The sequence below is a fragment of the Onychostruthus taczanowskii genome, unplaced genomic scaffold (genome assembly GCF_017590055.1).
Source record: "Onychostruthus taczanowskii isolate IOZ18803 unplaced genomic scaffold, ASM1759005v1 scaffold18, whole genome shotgun sequence".
Classification (NCBI taxonomy): Eukaryota; Metazoa; Chordata; class Aves; order Passeriformes; family Passeridae; genus Onychostruthus; species Onychostruthus taczanowskii.
The window spans coordinates 844,277-866,570 of record NW_024499017.1 but is presented as its reverse complement, the minus strand read 5'-3'; the positions used below and the strand labels follow the sequence as shown (position 1 = coordinate 866,570).

Below are 22,294 nucleotides of genomic sequence, written 5' to 3'. Positions count from 1 at the left end.
AGAATATCCTATAGATTCCATCATCTTTTTAACACAGCAATACAGATATAATGCATGTTTATGCCAATATGACAGCTCTTCTCCACACGAAGCAGCCATCTCATACCAAAATGAAGAAGCAGAGCTCTGTAACATGAGGTGGGAAGTCCCACTGCTTGACGAGTAACTAAGAGTATATTATTTGATTTGAATAGCCCTTTTTTTCTGAATAGTCATATATAAAAAGACAACTAAAAAGCAATCTTTGGGAAAAAAGACAAAACACCAAACTTTGTAGCACAAAATCCCAAAGCCTCAGTAGCCTTCTCAGAATTATATTACAGGAATTTAGACCCTGTCCTCTAAAACAAAGCCATAATAGAAAAGCAGAGCTTCACAGATACATTGAACTGAAGCGAGATAACGTCAAAGCAGAATAAAAATTCAGTATAAACCCTCATATAGTTCACACTGTTACAGACATTTAGATTTGTCTTTTGTTTCTGTTTTCTTTGTAATGTCAAATCCTGTATTTTTTTTTTCTAGTCTATGCATTCAAAATTACAACCAGATACAGCACTGGCCTACAAACAATCTAAAAGCATTCATATATCCAGCAGCTCATTCCCCACCCCACCATCAATTTGCATCTCCTATTTAATGCAGAAATTGCTCTAAATGGCAGAGAAAAGAGCTCCACAACCGCTGGCATGCACAGCTATTATTCATGTTCATTGCAACTAAACATACAGCTGCTTCCTCAGAACAGTCACATGGAAGCAGCTCTTACCTTCCTTGGTGATAAAATTCGGCCCTTCCCTTTTGAGCAATATACTTGAGAGTAACACTTGACTTGCCAGGCAATTGCAGTCCTTAAATAAAAAACAGCAACAACAGAAACATAAACATCCTTCAGATTGTCACTGAAGCAAAGCCAGAAGAGCTATTCAAAATTTCAGGTGAAACCAAAGGGCCTTTTCTTCTTTTCAATTTAAGGAAAAGTATAATTATTTTATTTTCAAGGGGATTTCACAACTATTCCATACCCTGTGTGTGCTGTATCCTTGTCACTGCTGCTTGCAGAGGTTTCTCTGTGGGTCATATTAAGCTGTAATCATTTGACCTCCGAAAAATTTCCTGATTTTTCATTCTCAGGTCCTTTAATTTACAGCAGAAATGCTTGTAATGAAATAGGGCACCAGTAGAACACCTGGTGTGTTGGTATTAACACTAGATCTAGAACAGTTACTGGTAGTTTTCCTCTAGGAACAGGGAACAAATGGCAGATTGGAACTTTCCCTTGATGCCATTAAGAAGTTCTCAGTCCATCCAAGTGAATACCCACTGCTCAAGTCTTTTGACTTGCAGTTTGTCAATAAAATATCTGTTCTTAGGACACATGGCAAATGGATCCAGATGGTCACAAGGCTCATTGGGCCAGCTGGGAGAACAAAGCCAAGTTACATGTGAAGGGCCAGGAAGCTCTGTGGTAAGATAAAGAGGAGGATTCCCTGAGTATGGAGAGGAATATCAGATATTTCATGTTATTAGCTGTGCCCCAACACTGATCTGTGCCCCAATGCTGATCTAAGCAGGCTGCTGGTAAAGAGTATCAGCACAGAATTTCTTGTTTCACGAGAATGAAGTTACACTGTACTTTTATCAAGTTTCCTTACATTAAGTTTCTGCAGGATCTCATATGTTGACTTGTTTTTCCAGTCATTAATATTTACATCTGGTTGCTGCTCAAGTTCAGAAGCATTGGGAGTACTAGATTGTCTCTTGACTTTTGAATGTTTTGGAAGATCCAGCTCCTCCAAACTCTTAAATACAGGAGCCCTGAAAAATAAGCATTTAATTTCTTCATGGTTCAGAAAATATTTCAATAGTCACATAAATCATCACTACTATTTACACATAGCCTTACTCTTCTGTTTCAGTGATGCTTAGGAAGTCAAGTTGTTCAACAACTGCTCCAGATATTAATGTCTGCAATGAAAAATTGAAAACAAATTTAAAAATATATACATAACTATATAGCTGTCTTTTAATCTCAGTATGATGCTGGTGGTTTCCATTGAGAAAGTAGTTTTTTAATCTACAGTTCCAAATATTTCACACTTTCAGAGTATTTTTGCTCTTTCTGAGGAAAAAGACAGCTTGAGGCAGCAGAAGTCTCTTGGGGCTGCTGTCTCCTTTTTGCTCCATTGTTCTTTTGCCCTTTCCAGCTTCATCAAGCACTGCCCACCCCCCAAAGCCAGGGCTGATGGAAACACTTGAGACTGAGGATTTGCCTTCCTCAGAGTCCTGCACAGCCCCCACATTCTGAAGCCCAAAGCTCATTATTGCAGGATGGCTGAAGGCCAGGAAGTTTTCCTGTCAGCCTCACTGATGTTTCAGGCAAACGCTGCAAAGAGCATTCCCACTCTGTACTCATTCCCTAATCCAAGCATGCCTGGCCTAAGTTTGCACATCAAATGCAGCTTCCAAATACTTCCATCTCAAAAGATCACACAGCTGAAACTCAGTGCTGCATTTATCTGATGTAGTCATTACAATTCATTCACTCTGAATTTACAGGAATTCCCCATTTATCTACTGCCAGAGGAAATGTATTGTACTACAGCATTTTTAAGACTGCCTTTGATGGTTCTCATTAGCCAAATAAAACTGAGTGTGTTTTGTGAACTTTTATATTCCATTTTCATTGTACATGAGTTGCAGTAAAACATTGATCTGTTACACTGTGAGATGACAGAATATAAAAACCCTGCTTTGCTTTTATTACTGGTGCCATTCATTCTTTGCCTTGCACATCTGCTTGAAAACATGATGACAATGAAGGTAAAAACCAGAAAAGAGCCACAAAACTTCTGAACATGCAAGATTTTAAATTAAATCAGATTTGGTATACTTTACAGAAAAAAAAAAAGAGCATTCACCCAATGAGAGATACACATTCTCTCTTAGGCATGTTTAACATGTGCACCTAAATGAAGCAGCTGAATGCAACTGACAAGGATCAATATATATTTTGTTGGAATAAATGAATTATTCAAGAAAACACCAGGAATTAGACATGTCCCTTGTTCTTTTCCCAAATCCTCTCCTATAATGAAACAAGACTGTTAATAAATTGTGCCAACTGTGCAGTAAGACAGAGATTCCAACTGAGCTGCTGCAGCAGGCACAGGGTGTCCCAGCAGGAAAGGCACCCACCACCATCTCCACTGCTCGTAGTCTTCCATGTGCTCTTTTTAATGGCCAACAAATAAAGCAAAGACCAGTGACTGCCACCATCTTAAACCGTTTAAAACAACTCCTTACTTTTTATGTTAGAAAAAGAATCTTTCCAGAAGGTCAGTAAGTATGGAAGGCAAAGTTTACTCCCCGATGGCTGTCCAGTGTGGTGCTTAGAATAAGGACACAGGTCTGATAAATCTTTCCTGTCTGATAAATCTTTCTTGCAAGGCAAGAAAGTCATTGCAGTTAAATTAGAAAAACAAAAACAAAACAAAACAAAACAAACAAAACAAAACAAAACAAACCCAAAAAACCAAGCCACAACAACAACAACCCTGTAGCAAATGAAAGGTTTGAAGGTTTTCCATGGGCAGTAATGGCACGTGCTATAGGAAGAGCCAGCGGTACCAGGAGAGACTACATGACCTGCATGTGAGCAGGAGAAATACATAAATACTTAAAGATTCCAAGGATAACTTAAATCATCACAGCTAGAAGCATTTCCTTTCCCAATGACCCAACTCTTCTACAAATTAATGATCTTCTAGGGAACAAGAAGTCATTACGCTGTCTTTAGTCTTCTCTCTTACAAAAAAAGAATAGTTCAATAGGTGTAAACTAAGATTAACTACCACACAGGAGTATGTAAAATCAGCACCTGTCTTGGTAATTTTCGCATTTTAATGAAGGAATGTTCCTGCTTTAAGATTCATTCAAACAGTAAAGATGTTAAAACTAGATCTTAGTTCTTGTAAGAATTTTAATATATGTGAAGCACCTTTTTCCCCCTTCTGTGATTACCTAATCAAAAGAAATCCCTCTGTGCTTGACACCGTGGCTTTATCCTTTGGTAGTAATTTCACAAGACTGCCTAACAAAAAACATCCCTTTCCCTTCAGAAAATCCTCTGTGAACATTATGACTTTCACAAGACTAATCAAAAGGAATTAAAATAAACCCATGTTTCTGTTGAGACAAAACAAACAGTACAAAATGTCTTGAGTCTTGACTCGAATTTTTATGAAACTAAATAAAATTAGAAGTGACATAAACCCCAAAAGTGGTAAGAATACATGTACCAGTACCAGGAGGTAAGAACACAAGAGTCAGGAGAAACACCTTACCTGTACTCTGTCAACGTGAACCTTCACTCCTCCAACAAGTCCCTTTCTAAAGGCTGCCAGCATATCTAATATGGGACTGAATCTGCTCCCTCTGAAATTTGAAAGAGAATCCATGAATCCTGCACTCAGGGAGACCCCACACTGCAAATCCTGCTTTTCTTTTCTCCCTCCCTACCTGATGTTGTCCTCCCGGATGAGCACCACGAACAGGGGCCGGCCGTGCATTTTCCAGTACTGCTTAATGAACTGCAGGGCGTTCTGGGCAAGGAGGAACCTCAGTCACCAAACATGCCAAACAGCACAGCAAGCACAGCCTACCACAACACAACAGCAGGGCACCTACAGCCCTGAAAACCCCAACAGCTTAAAAACACCTCAGCTACTAAAGCACCAACAGATTTCTGCAACAGGCACAAGCTGCTGTCAAGCCCTGCTATTTCCTAAGTGTTCTGGAAATACTCCTAAGCAAATATATGGATCCTGGAGCAAAGCATGAGACAGTGCAGTGCTCTGAACTACAGGCAACGACCTAGAAAACGTGGGGGGGAGATCCAGGGCTTGAATCCCAGCCACTGGGATGGGAGCACCAGGGCCACCTTCAGTGCATGTGGTGAGTGAGCTCTGCACTGCTGTCAGCCTTACAGGCAGGGAAGAGGAGCAGGTTTTAATATTTGTGCAAAATTAAGTACTGTTTCCTCCATGTAAGGCATTCATATCTCCTGTAAACACCAGTCTTGATCCTTTTTTCAGCCAAGAACATTTGTTCTCCTAAAGAAACAAATGATAATTTGCTTGCTGCCCTACAGCATTCCCAGTCACTTTGGGGGCAGGTTTTTATTGTCAAAGAGAGATACTCACTAGAACTCATACTGGGCTGACAGGATATTTGTCTCAATTCACTTTCTAGCTGCAGGTTTATTTTTGTATTATAATAATACACACTGCACTGTGTTCTTTCAGTCTTCTGTTTTATCAGACTGCACAGCTTATTCTTCTACAGACTATTTTTGTCAGCTACTCAAATGAAAAGTTACAAATACCTTAATGTCATCAATCAACATCATAACATCCTGAGACATGTAGAAATCACTGAGATCAAAAATGATCGAGTAGCAAACTACAGTCTTCCCTAGTATTCGGTAAATCTGTTGAGAAAGAAAACTTCCATTAATCTTTTCTTTAAAACATTCATCAGAGCCAAATACTAGGACTTGAAAGTCATAAAATATGCATAAAATAACATTACATTTCAATTCTAGTTAAAATCACATAGACTAAATGTTTATCTGAACTATTTATCAATATTAAGAATATAAAGTTTTCTTGTAATAACCTTTGATGTCCCAAGGCATCCTATGGGTCTGTCCGGTCTTCCAGATAATCCCAATTTCTCATTGACTCCCAAATGGAAGTAAGCCTGTGAGAAAGAGTCATGAAAACTGATAAAAACCTAGATACCAGCCTTTCTCATCTCCTGCCACATCTCACAAAGAAGGCTGTGTGCAGTCCGCTTTGATTAGAAAATGATTCAGAAAATGTGGCTGTTATTGTTATTCAGGGATGGGTTTTCTAAAAAACACTTCTTGTTTCCTATATTAAGTCTTCTTTTTAACTGCTTACTCCTATTACTTTTCTATTCTATGTAAGTAAAATATTTATTGATTTTTCAAATTGCTTATTGAAATAATTTTAAAGGATCATTTGCATTTATTGGCTAGGCAAATGTGCCCTCTGCAATGATTTTCCAGAGTGGATACAAAAGTATGAGAGTAATATAGGAACCTTTTAAAGATCTTTTTACAAATCTGTAAAAATTAATGCATCAGCAACACAAGCAAGAGGGAATTATCTCATTATTCACAGCTTGATTATTATTAGAGTTATGTATGCCTGTCATTCAACTGACAAAAATATTCTTCACTTACTACACTGTATGAGTATAAAACCATAAGAAAACAACTAATCTGTGAGCAATACAGTATAAATGTATCAGTTAAACCTGAATGAAAGATGTAATTTTTCCTTACTTGGCCTGTTTTAGGTAAGGAACCCACCATTACTGCAGAATATTCAGAATTCTGAACATTTTCCGAAGTTCAATCTTTCTTTCTATTATAGGAAGGTAATCCAGAAGCAAATGAAAGCAAACATTTGAACAAACATTACACTCAATAGCTTTCTATTGCTGTCAGCTTGGGGCCTTCCTGATCCTGCCCATGTTTCTGCACTAATACCAAGAGCTATTTAAAAAAGAAAATAAACAAAATTACCTACAAGACATGTTCATCCAGAGTAAGGAACTGTATTCAAGTGGGAAAGGATGGAGACATCAGAACACTGCTAGCCTTCAATGACCCATCTGTGCATAACAATGCTGAACAATGCTTGAGGTAAATAAGGGAGACTGGAAGAATGGCAGTAGGCAGGGCCAGTTAATACTAAAAGGACCTTCATTTTGCTGGAATGCAGAACATGAAATGCTTTCTTAACAAAAGCAGAACTGCATTAGCACTGCAATGTTGTCTGCTTCCTTGAGGACTCTGTAGCCTGAGGCCCCATGTTGACACACAGGCTACTGCAGCAGTTTCCTCCTGTAGTGAGAGTTCTCCATCCTGATCTGTTACAACCAAGGCTCAGATGCAGCACCAGGCACTGAACAATGCACAGTTTCATTCAAGTGCAGCTGCTTCAAGCACCTTTGGGGTTTTTTATTAAAAAGGCCTTCAATTCTGGATTATGAAGCTGCTAATAGCAAGAAATGGCTGTGAAAGCAGACTGGGCTGTTGGGTTGATTTATGAGCGTGACCCAAAATGCAGTGGTCTTGCACACCATCTGTTTCTGTGCTCTCCTCCTCTCAGTCCATGCCCAGGGGTGTTCTGCTCCTCTCCTGTGCTGCACTTCCACTCCAGATGCACTTTTTTCCTATGTATTACATGTATCTTGTCCCATTTTATTGTTTATCTATTTGCTCTCTTTTCCCTGCTGCCCCTACTTTGTGGATATCTTTACATGACTTCAAGTTCTACTTTCAGTCCCCATCCATTTGTTTTACAGCACTTTTGGACACATGCCTGTTAATAAGTCTAGAGATTTAAACTGTTATCATGTGCTACTAGAGCAGTTCAAAAGTTTCTGATTAATATAAATACTCCTTAGAACTGACAGCATCAGAGTAAGAAATGTTGAGATCCATATTTCCCACAGATCAACCTTCTATTCCCCAAAATTGACTGTTCCACTGTTGGCTTCCTTTCCCCTCAAAGGATGACAAATACTGCCAGGAGCTTTTGTTTGTTTGCTTTTTGGTTCATTTTGGTTATTGGCATAAGCCCAAGATCAAACCCCAGTTCTCATTACACCCCAAACACTCTCTTTACTTCACAGCTCTGGCAGAGCCTTTATTAGAAGCCCATTAAGAAGAGGCTTTGTATCAGGTGAATTAATATTTTCATGGCACTCCTTTAAAAAGTAAGTTTTGATGAGGCAGCAGTACCTACCCATCATAAGGATAAAGGAAGTGTCAGAATTGCCAGATGTCTCAACAGCTTTAGAAAAATAAATCCTAACACAGACTTTTCCACAGATAGGAATTTAAGTAATAACAATAAACCTTAATGAAGGTCTCATCTTTTTGGCAGGGAAACCAAATAAGTGATGGATAACAGAGAGACAATATATACCTTTACAGTAAAGTTATGGAGTATTCATTTGCTAAACCAAAGTTTCAGTACAGAATTTCAGGACAGATACAGACAGAGAGAACATATTTTGGAATATATTATCATGGAAGTTACTGAGTAAAAATGGGTTCAGAAATGAAGAAGGATGAATGGAAACACAGATTTTTCTCTTCTCCCTGTTTCAGTCCTTCTCAGGCGTTAGTGGCAGCCATTATTTGGGGTAAGCATTTTTCCGAATAAGCCACACCCAGGTTTAGCACATCCTTCATCCTCACAAACTTAAGAAACCTGAAATATGTTGCTATAGTCTCTATTTTTGGGTTTACTTTTTTCTTGTGTCCTACAGAATCCTGTTACAGATCATGGCACTGGCCATGTCACCTGATTTGTGAGGGACAGCCCTACCCAGTGATCTGTTCCACAGGCTGACAAACAGGATTTGTCACTGCACTGCCCCAGACATTCATCACTCTTGTGTGGGACCATTTGACAGGGTCAGACAGGAGCCTTGTGTCTCATCTACAGCCAGGACTAGCAGGGCCAGCCCAGGCCTGTAAGGATGTGGCTGTCCTTCAGGAGACTCCCTGCCCCAGTAGAAAAAGAGAGCCTTCAGGGAGGATGAAGGGGATGCTGAAAATGGTCCTTCATCCCGGTAACTTCTAACTGTGTTATGTTAAATGTGCTCAGCTAACAGGGTAGACCAAAAGGGATTTCAAACCCAAAACTTCCTGGATATAGTCAATCCAAGGGAAAACAGTGACAGAGATGTGGATATTGCCTGTTACAGGGCTGCACTATGAAATCCTATGATGGTTTATGCCTACTGCCTTAATCCATTTCTTTGACTATTGCTCATTTGCTTGTTCCTCCATCAAAACTCACTCAGCTTACCAAGCTACTAATGTTATTAAAATTTTATTATTCATTCATTATACTTTGGAAGTGGCTCAGGCAATAAGCCTAATCAGATAATACAGAACATGTGGGCTCCTACATTTCCCTGAAAGCTGCAGGCATCTGTAACTTCCAGTGCCAGCACACCTTGCAACTGCATGAGGAGGACAGAAAGATGTAGACAGCAGCTTAGAGAGATACAAGGCTAATAGACTGATATAAATGCTCGTTTTTACAAAAGAAATGCACAGATGGATAAATAATTTTAAATTCAGAATTCCTTACTTTGACAAGTTCTTTCTGAGCCCATATCTGAATTGGTTCCACCTGCTGGGGGGTCTGAGTTTGGATTCCGTATGTGTTCAGAAAAACTTGCAGGCTACAAATGAAATACAGATACATTTAATGACAAATCACAGAATAGTTTTAATAATTCTCTTGGCAGCAGATGTATACAAGTAGCAGCATTTTATTCTACACCATTTCAGATGTATTGTGCAACCCTCTCTTAATACATAGGTACTCAGCAGAAGTAAATACATACCGCTGGCTTTCTGCTATCAGGGCCACATGTACCACCAAATCATTTTCTAAAGGACCCTGCAAAACGATGATAAAATCATTACTGGCATTGCTAACTAAAGACTTTATTCAATATAGCATGACCAAGGACAATGGCTATTCAAACAATCCACAACTATGACAGACAGCACTGTCTACACTGCTTTTTCTTATGGTGTGAGCAAATTGAAAGATTTCTAAATCTTAAGACTACAGGAAGCCTGTCCTACCAATAATACTCTGCAAAACACATTTTGGAGAATTAGTAATACACAGATTTCTGGTAATCATTATACTGCTTGGATTAGTTTGATGGTTTCTTTAATTAAGAAGAACTACATAGGGAAAACATTTTATTTTGTACAAAAATTTAGAATGTATCCGATCAATAGATCTCCTATATGCTAGATATGACCTAATGTTTTGATAAATATTTTTGTAATGAGCGAAATTATTCAGCTTTTTCGGTAAACAATACAACTCACTTAAAAATAATGACCTGATGATTTCAAACCTTTACTCTGAAAAATTGTCATCACACAGCTGCTCTTTAGTGACATGAAAGACATAACTACATTTTACTGGAGACAGCTGCATTTCCTTGCACTGCTTCTTACAGAAACACTTCACGTTTGAAATAAATACCAGTATTTTACATCAGGAAACCATGCAAATAGGAGTGAATTCAACATGTTGGTGAAATCACTGACTTGACTCCCTGGGCCTCGATCTGGCAATTCACCTTTGCTGTCTCTGGCAGAATGAGCTATGAACAACCCCCCTGGTCCTTATTCACTCCTCTGGCAGTCACTGTCTGTAGAACAACACAAGAGCAGCTCACATTTTCATTCCTAAAATGCTTTTGTCTGCTTCTGTCTAGAAACTACCAGAACATGAATGACAGAAGTTAAACACATCTTCTATCGATTGTATAAAAGGAGAGCATTTGTTGTGATGACAGAGGGATGGACATTGATTTAGAATGAGAAGTTCAGAGGGAACACTCGCTTGTTCAGGCAGCTGTGAGCCTTCATATCAATAAAGGTCTTAGGGACTTGCAGAAGAAATTCTTGGTAACTTTTCCCCAGAAATCTGTCAGCACTACATTTGCACTAAAAATTTGGACTTTTTGCCATATGAAATAAGTTTCTGATGAAAGTACGTGGACAAAGAGACTGGATGAAGCAGTCAAAAGTTCAAGTGACATTACATTTTCCTGCTCAGAATAAGATCATTGTGCTATCATTTGTATTTATACAAACAGTAGGAAAACTCAACCCAAAACTCAGCCATAATCATTGTGTATAAAACAAGAAGCAGAAGCTCCCCTAACGTGAAAATGAGAGAGCCCTTCAAGACTAATGATTTGTAGACAGCCTGTGATCTAACCTGGGCACTGGTCTTTGAGTTAAGACTCAGTTGTTACCCTGTCACTGAAGAACTGAGCACGACTGTGTAACCACAGCCTGTAAATTGTGCATAACCCATGGGTTGTGCCTCTCCCACACAGCCAAGGACAGGATTCATTTACACCAGCCAGTAAATGGTGGTTCTAACACAGGCCAGAAATACATAAATGCAGCTACAGCACAACTGGCACAACACAAAATTTGTGTGAAAAGCTACTAGACCTTTCAAAGCATTGTGGAAAAATATTACTATCATTGCAGTACAACTACAGGATCGCTGCAACATTAAACAGAAAGTTACTGTTACTGTCATTTTACATATCACAGCCTGGAGGATCACAAGCAGTGACCTAGAGAAACACAGATCAAAATAATAAATAAAACACTCACAAAAAGGAAGTCATCCTTTCCAGTGATGATTGTGCTATATAATATTTGCTGTATTATTTTTAAAAAAGTTATATGGAAAAGCTTTAAACTGCTAAATATTCCACTAAATAAATCTTATTGTTAAAAATTCCATTTTAATGTCTTGGCTTTCTCATTTGTCTAATAAGGCCAGCTCAGGTATTGCTCCCACAACATCCATCACTGTCTCCCCAAGACACCAGGACAGCCCCCCTGCCCAGGCTCCCCCTCCTGCCTTGTGTTGCCACCTTGGATCCTTGGCAGAAGGGTCGGTTTCAGCTGTATTCTGCATGCTGTGCAGATGATAAATATACTTCAGAAGAACAAGATAAAAGACTGATTAAGTGTTCTTCCTCTCCAAAAAGGAGAATAAAAAAAATTTAAAAAGAAATCCAGTTTTTAACAAGGTTATAAACTGCTGGAGGTAGGATGAAGGGAAAAATCTCTGACTCCATTCCTGGCACAAGCAGAGAAAGCAGCTCAGTATCAGCCTCTCACTGCACAGATGTTATCACTGTGCCTTTCTGCTTACACTGCCAGGAAACCTCAGAACTCTGAAAAACCCACTCACTGAGCATGTCAGAACGGGGGCAGAGCACTGAGGAGCCCGATGGAAATGGCACCCACTGGGCTTCCTGAGCACACCGAGTGAGGAGAGGCAAACAGCAACAGCTCACAACAGGAGAGGCTGCACTGCACCCCCATGACCCCTGGCTGCTCCTGAGCCACACCCCAGCTGTCCCAGGGCTGCTCTGGGACTACTGACCACTGCTGACCCCCCTGGGCCCACTGGCACTGAGTCCTGGCACCACTGACCACTGCTGACCCCCCTGGGCCCACTGGCACTGAGTCCTGGCAGTGCTGACCACTGCTGACCCCCCTGTGCCCACTGGCACTGAGTCCTGGCACCACTGACCACTGCTGGGCCCACTGTGCCCACTGGCACTGAGCTCCTGGCACCACTGACCACTGCTGACTCCCCTGGGCCCACTGGCACTGAGCTCCTGGCACCACTGACCACTGCTGACCACCCTGTGCCCACTGGCACTGAGCTCCTGGCACCACTGACCACTGCTGACCCCCCTGGGCCCACTGGCACTGAGTCCTGGCACCACTGACCACTGCTGACCCCCCTGGGCCCACTGGCACTGAGTCCTGGCAGTGCTGAACACTGCTGACCCCCCTGGGCCCACTGGCACTGAGCTCCTGGCAGTGCTGACCACTGCTGGGCCCACTGGGCCCACTGGCACTGAGCTCCTGGCACCACTGACCACTGCTGACTCCCCTGGGCCCACTGGCACTGAGCTCCTGGCAGTGCTGACCACTGCTGGGCCCACTGGGCCCACTGGCGCTGAGCTCCTGGCACCACTGACCACTGCTGACCACCCTGTGCCCACTGGCACTGAGCTCCTGGCACCACTGACCACTGCTGACCCCCCTGGGCCCACTGGCACACGAGCCCCCTGAAAGCAAACACAGCACACTTATGTGCCTCAAATTCCAAACCAGCATTTGGCAGGTTTAGAACTGTGTTAGTTGTGGCAGACAATTGTATTAAAGGGAATGAAAGCAAGAACATGTTTACAATTAATATGACAAAACAAATCATCCAATATGGCTCCATCCAAATTAGACACGCTCTAATCCTAACCATAACAATCTTAAAATATCTCAGTCTATCTACAAGTAATAATTTTAGTTCCTTCTTTACATGTTATCCATTTCCCTGAATAAATAAAAAAGAAGCAGTCTATTATTTTGACCATTCTCTTCCCAATTTTCTTCATCAACATGTATTAATCTTAATTCCCAGTACCTGAAATTAAATCCTTACAAATTACTATTAACTCTACACAGGAAAACATTAAAAGAATACAGTCATCACATGCAGAGAATCCAGTTAATTAATTGTAACCCTCAACACATATTTCAGCTTAACTCAGAACATAAAATAATCCTGCTCTGACAATTTAGTCAGATTATGATTTTTTGTTAAAAATCAAATTAAACATAAGACAGCAATAAATCGGCTTTCACACGTGCCAGTAAAATACAAAACAATTCCAGAAAACCCCCACCCTACCTCACTTCTCAAACATTACTGTTACCATCCAGGCCCTCTTGTACACTACATCCTCCCAAAACAAAGTGCAACAACCCAAAGTGAGTTAGAATCTCTCCTGAGTCACAAAAGAAGCTCTTCTGAGGAATCCAGTTCTAAAGAGTCACCCTGAACCAGGATCCCCTGCAGTATCTCCTTTCAAAGAGAATATGGATGATCCCATTTCTTTGGAACTCCTGAATGGGCTCTAACCTGGCTGTTGGGATTGCAAAGCAGAGACAGAACACACTGTGTTCCAGTGAGCTCTGGAACACAGACTGAGCCCAGCAGAGACAGCCCTGCTCCAGCACCACACTGGAACTCCCCCAGCAAGAACATATGGACACAGCCTCCTCAGAGTGGGAAATAACAGGTTCTGGCATTGAATTAGGTGAAAAAACACTCCCTTCAAATGATAAACAGACAAAATTAGTACTAGTAGCCATTATGTTTTTACTGTACTGCTCATTTGATGCCTCAGTTTTCTACAAGCAAGGAGATTGTCCTTGATCTGATTTTCTGATGCACTCCCAGCTGTAATTATATACAGTTATATATACAGTTTTCATAGCACTTTTACCTTTGGAGGTCTATATCACCTTACTTTCCTTTACCTAATTCTTCATTGATGCTTCTAAGCTGTAAAAGTAAGGTTGGAATATTTGAAATACTTTCCATTGCTTGCTTAAATCTACACTATTATGTGGGTATATTTTTGTAATGGCACCAAAGCCACAAATATATTAAATTAATCACAATTTCAGTGGCAAGTGTTTAGAGTTTATAATCAATGCAACAAAAAGAAAACTTGCCTACATGGAAAACACATTTCCTGAAGAAATATTTACTTAGCACAGAGCTTCAAAAAAAAATTTTAAAAGCCTTCTTTTTGGTACATCTCCTTTCAAAACACAGTATCACAACAAAATTTATATAAACAGGCCTCTGGAATTTTTACATATCCTTGTTTATTGCTTACAGGAATAAAATTCAATACAAATGGAAATAGTTTTCTGTTCAATTTAACTGAATAATACTTTAGCTATATGGAAAAGAGAAGATAACATTAAAGAGAAGAAACTACATTTGATTTCTAAAGACATCATTAAGATGTGCTGTGTTCTCATTTTGTATGGTATTTTTAGTCATTTTCCTGCACTTTAAGGCAAATACTGAAACTGATTTTGCATAAATTAACTCAATTAGATAAAATGGCATAATCAAATATTCAGACAAACTGGTTAAGCAAATGTAAAACATGGATTAAAAAAGCCAAACTCAAGATTCCTGCCTGGAACTTGAAGACCTTTGCTGGTACAGGTCTCCTGAGTCATGTCAGGGCATTTTTAACCTTCTCTTAACAATGACCCATTTGACATCTGCATGGAGGAACATTCTGCCCTGATACTGCAGCAGTAAAACCAGCCAAAATACTGCAGCAGCTACTCCAGTACAAACAATCCCAAAGAAATCCCACAACTACCCAGGGACATGAGCCCTTCTGCTCACCATTTCCACACTGCTGCTTGGAGGCTGCAATGCCAAAGGCCTGATGCCACAGGCTCTGTTTCCCACTAATTCAGAAGGGCATCCCTTCCTTCTAACCCCCACTGGGAACCAGGTCTTGGATAGTTTGGGCATTTACATTTCAAAGAAACACATGCACAGTCACCTATGGCAAAGGAGTATCACCACTGGGAAGAACACAGCTATAAGCAGCCTGCCCAGAATTTCCTTCCTACTTCATGCACTGTCTGAAGATGAAGGAAAACATCAAAATGCAGCTGTTATTCTCAATGCATTCAACACTGTTCACTTTTAAAGTCCCTGCTGCACTGCTGAATTTTACTGGGTAGCTGCATTTTAGTAAGTTCTTTAGTGATTCACTAAGTGGCCCTCAATGTCTAATAAGTCATGAGAAAATAAAGTATCATTGCATTATTTATTAACACTTTTGGGAAGCTCTTGGAGCAGAGGCTATTTCTCTCTGAAGATCTGGAAACTGCCTATCACACACAGGGTACCCCAAGCAGTTGTAAAAATGCTTTTTTACTAAGACACTTCCTGATGAGTCATAGAGTGCCTTTAGAACAAAGCCTCATCTTCTTCAAAGTGCTCAGCTGTGGCATATTAAAACTGACTGGTTTGAAGAATCAAAGAAAGAGGAATCAGATGGGCTGCAGGAACCCTGACTCAACACAGGCCCCTCATGAGGGCACCCCAAAAGGGCCAGGTTCTGTCACATTCAGAATCCCATGATGTAGAACAAACAAAGAAACCAGGAACAAATGACATCACTGAGCTTTCATTATGTCACAGGAACATGGCAAGTGCTGCACTGTGAGCAATGAAAGTCTCATTAGGAATGGACCAACAGCCAGGCACATGGATTACCTTGGTAACAGGAAATAGTAGCAAACTGAGGGGATAAGCAGCATTAGGATAGAACAAGAAAAACATGGTTCAGTTCTGAACTTGGAGTGAATCTTAAGATAAATACTTCATCTCTTATGCTTCAATAACAAATTCACAATGCTGAACAACTCCTCAAATACACATTCCTTATACAAGAAATAAAAAAGCTGAAACACATCTTGGAGCTACACATTTCCACAGACACAGTTCTTACCTCTTCAACTAAAGGAGTTCCCTACATCCAGACATACATATCTTGCTGTCCCATTCACTACAGATTTGAATTACCATGTTTCAAGCATGCCCCATCCCTGGTCACTCATTCCCACTGTGCATTTAATCCAAATACAGGAGCACATGGAATCACAGAATCATTCAAGGGCCTTTATAGTCGAGTCCAACCATTGAGCCAGCACTCCTAAACCCACAGTGAACCCTGTCTCTAAATGCCACGTCTGAAAAAAGAAAAAACAAACCAAAAAATCCCCCCAAAAAACCAAACCAAAACCCTCATTCTTGTAACTCTTAGGAGCTCTAAATACAAAATATATTAATAAATTGTATTTGCAATTACTTCGAAGGAATAAGAAAAGCAGGTTCATTCTTGCCTTCCCGACATAACTTAAAACTCGAGACACATACCTGTTTCTTAGCAGTTAATTATATTTTATCTATAATTTTGACTGCATCACTTAATTTGAAGGCAAATGTTAATGTTCATCACTTCCTCAAAACTGAAAATGCTATAATTTCCTTTTAAAAGCAATCCTCCATCAGTTCAGAAAATGTACACACATTGAATATTTTCCTTGCACTTTAACTGCAACATCAGAGGACCATGCATAGCACTTAGATGACAATTTTTCAATAAAAACACTGTAATACCACGCTGATGCTTACCTGATTGGAGAACCTCATGCTGACGTTGCGCTGGTCCTGGGGAGCTACGTACCGGCCAATGGGGTCCAGGTCTTTAGGGCTCACTAATTTATCAGCTGCAAGGACATGAGAATAGAAATGCAGAAGGACTTGAGTACTTTCTGCAGCTTTTGTGAAGAAGCCATGTCAACTTTTGTGTTGTAGCTGGTTCTGCTTTGTTTTACATCAATGACTTATAAAAGCACATTCTGAAAAATTCAGAATTCTATTAATTTTAAAATGGATGACTCAAGCTTTGTTCTTGCTACAGCTAATTACAACACTGTAGTATAAAAACCCAAGCCTTTATTTGCTCACAAAGATATGTTAATAGATTATATGCAGACAACAGACTCCACAATACAAGTCACTTAAAAAGCCCTTAATCCACAACCATGGAATTATTCTAGAGCTTTGACTATAAACCCAATGGCCAGCAAAAAATGTTTAGCTTTTCAGACAAGCAGACAGCCTCTATCTCAAGGTAATCACATGACTTGAATCCTGGAAAGAAGAAGAGATATCAAAGGTACCTCTCAATAGAGTAATTCAGGAAGAAATTGTGAAAAAACCTAATTAAAAATATTTGAAATCTAGGAGTTTTTTTACATGGGGAGAAAAATCCCACCAAACCTAAAACCCCAGTATTCTAACCTCCTGAAAAAAGCACTCCAATAAAAATATACTATTAAAAACTTCCAACAAATTCCTTGAATACAGGTTCATAATCTATTATGAGCTATTATACCCTTAAAATAAGCTTTCTCCTACCAAAATTGTATTTTGACAGGAAACTGTCCAAACTCGATCTCATTTCTAACACAGAGTAAGTCACAATACATTTTCATTTCTTCTATCTCAAAGTCAACAATTTTGCAGCTATTCTTAAAAGCCCCAACAGGAGGGAATAAGGTATTATCTAAACCAGGAGTGACTCATGGCTGCACTCAGCTCTGAGAGAAAACCAACCCTGCCCTGATCAGAACGTCTCTGAGCACTACCCCGTGGAGTAAATGAAGGCAGCAGCTTTAAACTCCAACCCTGCCCTGCCTGAAGGCTGCCTGGGCTAGGCCAGCTCAGAGTGCTGGGGCAGTGGGGAGCAGACCCTGGGCAGCACAGGGAAGCCCTGCTGGAGCCTTCTGCTGCAGAGAGCTCTGCCAGCCTGGATGCTGTGCTGTCCTCAGCCTGCTGCTGGGAGCAGGCAGCTGCACTGCAGCCAGCAAAGGAGCCTGCTCCTGGCTCTGCTCCTGCAGGGCCACCATCCACGGACACGAAGCTGAGCAGAGCTGGACAATAAAAGATCACTATGGACTGATTAACATACTGACAGGAGTTACCAAAGCAGAGCTGAGCAAAACGCTCATCTAAGCTCCAGTCCACACAGAATTCTTACCCTAGCTAAAGGACTGGAAGCTACTTGAATTATGTGAAGCAGTGCTAATGCAACAATATGAATTAACCAAATGATTTCAAGATCAATGGGCTCTGTCTCATAGTCTTAAAAACAAGAGAGGTTTCCAGAGTGTGTGTTCTATTCCCACTGGTTTTAAGACTAATTTACCTTGCTCAGGAATTAAAATATATGGTCAGAATAATTCCATATTTGAAAGAACTAAGTATCAATAGACTAATATAAAATTTCAGCTAACTGCTATTGAATATTCATCACCATTATCACAAGTACAAATGTATTGCACTGCAAAAGCAGATTCCTTTGTTAGCACCCTATCTGCATCAGCAGCAGCCGACAACATTTAATCTATTTGGTCTATAAAAATATTGCTACAATTCTTAGTTCTAGGCAGCACTGAATCCACAGAACAAGATACAAGAATTCTAAGGAAAAACAAAGGAAAGGGAGCTACTAAACAAAAGACTGAGTGAATTTTCAGTTGCGTGAAACAGCTGAATACCAGGCACTCCTTTCCCTTGCTCCAAAATGGGGACCTTAACATAAAGGTTTTACAAGCTTCCTCATACAAAGCAAGAAGGAAATTCTGTGGAAAACAGCATCACCACCTGCAAAATACATGCTTTTTTTCCTTCATAAACAATTTTTTCAGTTGCATAAATGTGCCCTCCAACAGTGACACACAAGAACTTTCACTCTGTTACTCAGCTTTTGTAAGCAGGATCAAAATTTTGACTTCCCTATTTCTGTTCTCCCCTCTGTGGGAGGGTAAGAATTGACTCAGGCTCATGTTGCTGCATTTAGAAATATTTGGACCTCGAGAGGCAGAGCCCAGGCCCAGAGGCAGCAGCAGGGGCTACAAAGGTGGTATCATGTGCTGCCTACACAGCAGGAGCAAGGAGGCTGAACAAACACAAATTAATTGATACCCTGGAGGCAACACAATGATTTCTGAATGGATAATGAAATGGGAAACCAATACCTTCCCTGATATCAAAGTATTTGGAGCCAGGCTTCCACTTAATTAGCAACCACCAACAAGCAAAGACACATAAACACTTTCACCAAGGACAAGATTATTATTCAGGTAGGTTTTCACCAGTAAGGAGCAAAATTGAATGCACCAACTCTAAATTAGCAGGAATAAATGGAGTTCCTGATATAACAACCTCTGATGAACACATTGCTGTAAGACCTCCAAACCCTTTATGCAAGGACTACGAGAAAAGCAGGCAAAAATTACTCTGAAATTTTGAATGTTTTGAAAAAAAAATTAAAAATAAATAAAATAAAAAAGCAGTGTGTAAGAATGTTCAGTAAAGAACTGAAATACAAGAATGTTTATGTTACACAAACAACAGCTAGCAAACTATAAATAGAACTTATTTAACCAGCACTCTACAGGTACAGAAACACACAAATATCAGTACGAGATCAATACCAACAGAACTACTACAGCAACTGCACACACACTGCAGGATTACTTGGCTAATACTCTAATAAGATAAACTATTTTTTAAAATTAATAGTGAGATTGCCTGCATTTACTTTGAAATGTTGGCTAAAAGAGTAATTTTGCAAGGAATACAGCAAAACCAAACAGGTGGAGCACCAGACAGACTCTGTCCCTCTGTACCTAAAGATACATCCACTGTTCTTGCCAACTGCTGAATTTTTAAACTCCTCTTAAATTTCTCTCATTTTCATTACCAACAACCTGTTTCCCTTCTGTGTTAACAGAAAAATAGTTTCCAGAACTCCATCTACTGATTACTAGGTAACTGTTGATCATGTTAAAATAAAGTAATATATCTTCCTTCTGAAAGAAATACTAAATTAAAAACCCAACTGTGAAGATTTTTCTGGATTAAACATTCTTTTTGCATTAGCCTACAAAATAATTCCAAGTGAGACTGAGAGTTTGTGACTGAAATTTACCATAACAACCTTCAACGGTCAAACTTTGACACACACATTCAATTGCTCATACAATTGAAAAAGGGTAAAAATAACACAGATGAAGGAATCATTGCCTTTCTCTGAGACTGCAACTATTCAAAGTTTCAACTTGTCTTGCTTAAGCAGTCAATAATTTGAATTAAATGCTATAAATCATTTAAAAACATCACTGTATAGATGAAGCTGATACAGTTAACCCAGAAAGCATCACATTAATATCTTCTGTCACGAAGAAAAGGAAATAAGAGGGAAAGCTAGAAAAAAGAAAAGAGTCTGCCATCACATTTAGATTTTCAGTACTCTATGAAACATCCCACTAAGCTTTATAGTATAGCAGCATAAAAACAAAAAGACTGCAAAGCAATTTTTATCTGTCATAGTTGTACCAGAGCAGAGGACACACGGGCCACTCAAGGCCCATTCCAAAGGCAAGGCAATGCTAGTTTGGATTCGGGACAGAAGCTGAAGGAGCCCCCTCACCCAGCAGCTTGGCGATGATGTACACGGCCTGGCCCCACAGGAACAGCTTCCCGTCCCGCCCGCTGTTACTGGGGAACCGCCGCTGGCTGCCCGGGCTCCTCTTCTCCAGCTCCACAAAGTCAGCAGGCACGTAGTAATACTTGGGGACAACAGGGCACCCTGGGGACAGCAAGCACAGGCAGAGAGTAAATATCACTGCCCTCACTTGATTGGAGTGCCCTAAGAGAGCTGAAGTGGATCCAGACCAGGAAATATTGCACCCCAGCAACAGTTTGAACAGAGATTGTCATTCGTTGTTATCTCAGTGAGGAATCCCAGGGCAATGTTAAACTACTTTGAATTTCTCCAGACACTTCCTCTGAATTTCCTCCCAGAACAGCTATGCTGTCTGTGGAGCACCTTCTGTGCAAACTAAAACTAATGGAAGTCACCTGAAGCCCTAACCAAAGGCCATGAAAGCTGGGTCCCGGTGAAACTCAGGGTGTTGTGCCCCCCAGTTAAAACAGGCTCAATATCAGACAGCTCTTTCTAGCTAAAATTCCTGCTCAAAAAAAAAATCAACTTGGTTTTGGATAGTTTCATTAATCAAATGTTTAAAATGAGCACTTGAATCTTGAAACATCATGAAACAAAATGGCATAACTTCTCTACTATAAGATACATACCTTGTATCTAGAATTATGCCACAGGTATTGCTGACCATTTTAAACTTTATTTCAGAACTTTTTAAGTGGACATGCATCAGGAATTCAGAGACATGATTACAAATGACTGACCTAATTATATGTAATTGAAAAGTAAATTAATATGCTTCCTGCATAATTAAATTCCACCTTAATATTGCTCTACTCTTGAACTAATTTGGATAAAGAACAGGTGATAAACAGAATAAAGCTGTAGTGCCTTACTATTTGCTTAGAAAAAAAACCCAAATTACTGGGAAGAAGCAGAGAAAAAATGGAAAAGCAATAGTTATTAGAGATATTAGATTCAAATGAGTGAGGCACTAAAACACACCCAGAAATTTTAAGATGTGACATTTGTGATGACATGCAACAAAAGAAACCACAAGATTAATTTAGTGTCCGTGAACCTTCACATACTCATTATTAATCAGAAAAAAGACACAACCAGCAAGAAAAATGTGCTACATAATGCAAATTTGGTAAGGGAATGTTTGACTGCCTTACAGAAATTAGTTCACTTCAAAAAGTTTAAAGAACAAGGCATATTCTACATGCACTTGTGTAACTGTACCACAGATGTAAGAACAGGTGACTAAAATGCTGAGTTTTAAAATTGGATTGTTCTGTTCTCAGGCCATTTCTTTTCCTCCCACTCAAACTTATGGCTTTTTTCTTTTTTTGACTGAATTTTGGATGGCTGTGCCTATAGGCCACCACTAGCCTTTTCTGCAGTGCCACAAAAATTCTGAAGTGCCCAATTTAAATAAGAGAACATTTATAATAAAAGGATTATGTAGCCACTTTCCCAGCTCTAAGGTAGAAACAATTTCACATGCATATACCAAATTATTTTTTAGAGCTTGCAAAAATTAAGTGAGAATGAATGATGAGAGTAATTCTCAACTGGGTCCAGGTGGGACATTGGAACAATCTGACTGCTGGTAGTTAATATTTGCCTGAAAAGGAGAAGTGAACTTTGCAAACAATGAAATAGAAGTGAAGGAGGGGAGGAACAAGTGGGCACA

At 39.9% G+C, this 22,294-nt stretch overlaps 1 protein-coding gene across 3 annotated transcripts in view; it reads right to left on the bottom strand.

Annotated features, from left to right (window-relative positions):
- Positions 1 to 22,294, bottom strand: part of PHKB (phosphorylase kinase regulatory subunit beta) — a 70,201-nt gene that overhangs the window by 15,469 nt on the left and 32,438 nt on the right. For all 3 annotated transcript variants that reach the window (XM_041400538.1, XM_041400537.1, XM_041400536.1), the window contains exons 13-23: positions 20,584 to 20,742; positions 16,716 to 16,810; positions 9,466 to 9,521; positions 9,207 to 9,300; positions 5,680 to 5,763; positions 5,387 to 5,491; positions 4,522 to 4,604; positions 4,347 to 4,437; positions 1,907 to 1,968; positions 1,656 to 1,818; positions 770 to 851 (exon numbers count right to left, since the gene is read on the bottom strand). In XM_041400538.1, the coding sequence (XP_041256472.1) occupies positions 770 to 851; positions 1,656 to 1,818; positions 1,907 to 1,968; positions 4,347 to 4,437; positions 4,522 to 4,604; positions 5,387 to 5,491; positions 5,680 to 5,763; positions 9,207 to 9,300; positions 9,466 to 9,521; positions 16,716 to 16,810; positions 20,584 to 20,742 (1,074 nt within the window). The remainder of the gene's footprint in view (positions 1 to 769; positions 852 to 1,655; positions 1,819 to 1,906; positions 1,969 to 4,346; positions 4,438 to 4,521; positions 4,605 to 5,386; positions 5,492 to 5,679; positions 5,764 to 9,206; positions 9,301 to 9,465; positions 9,522 to 16,715; positions 16,811 to 20,583; positions 20,743 to 22,294) is intronic.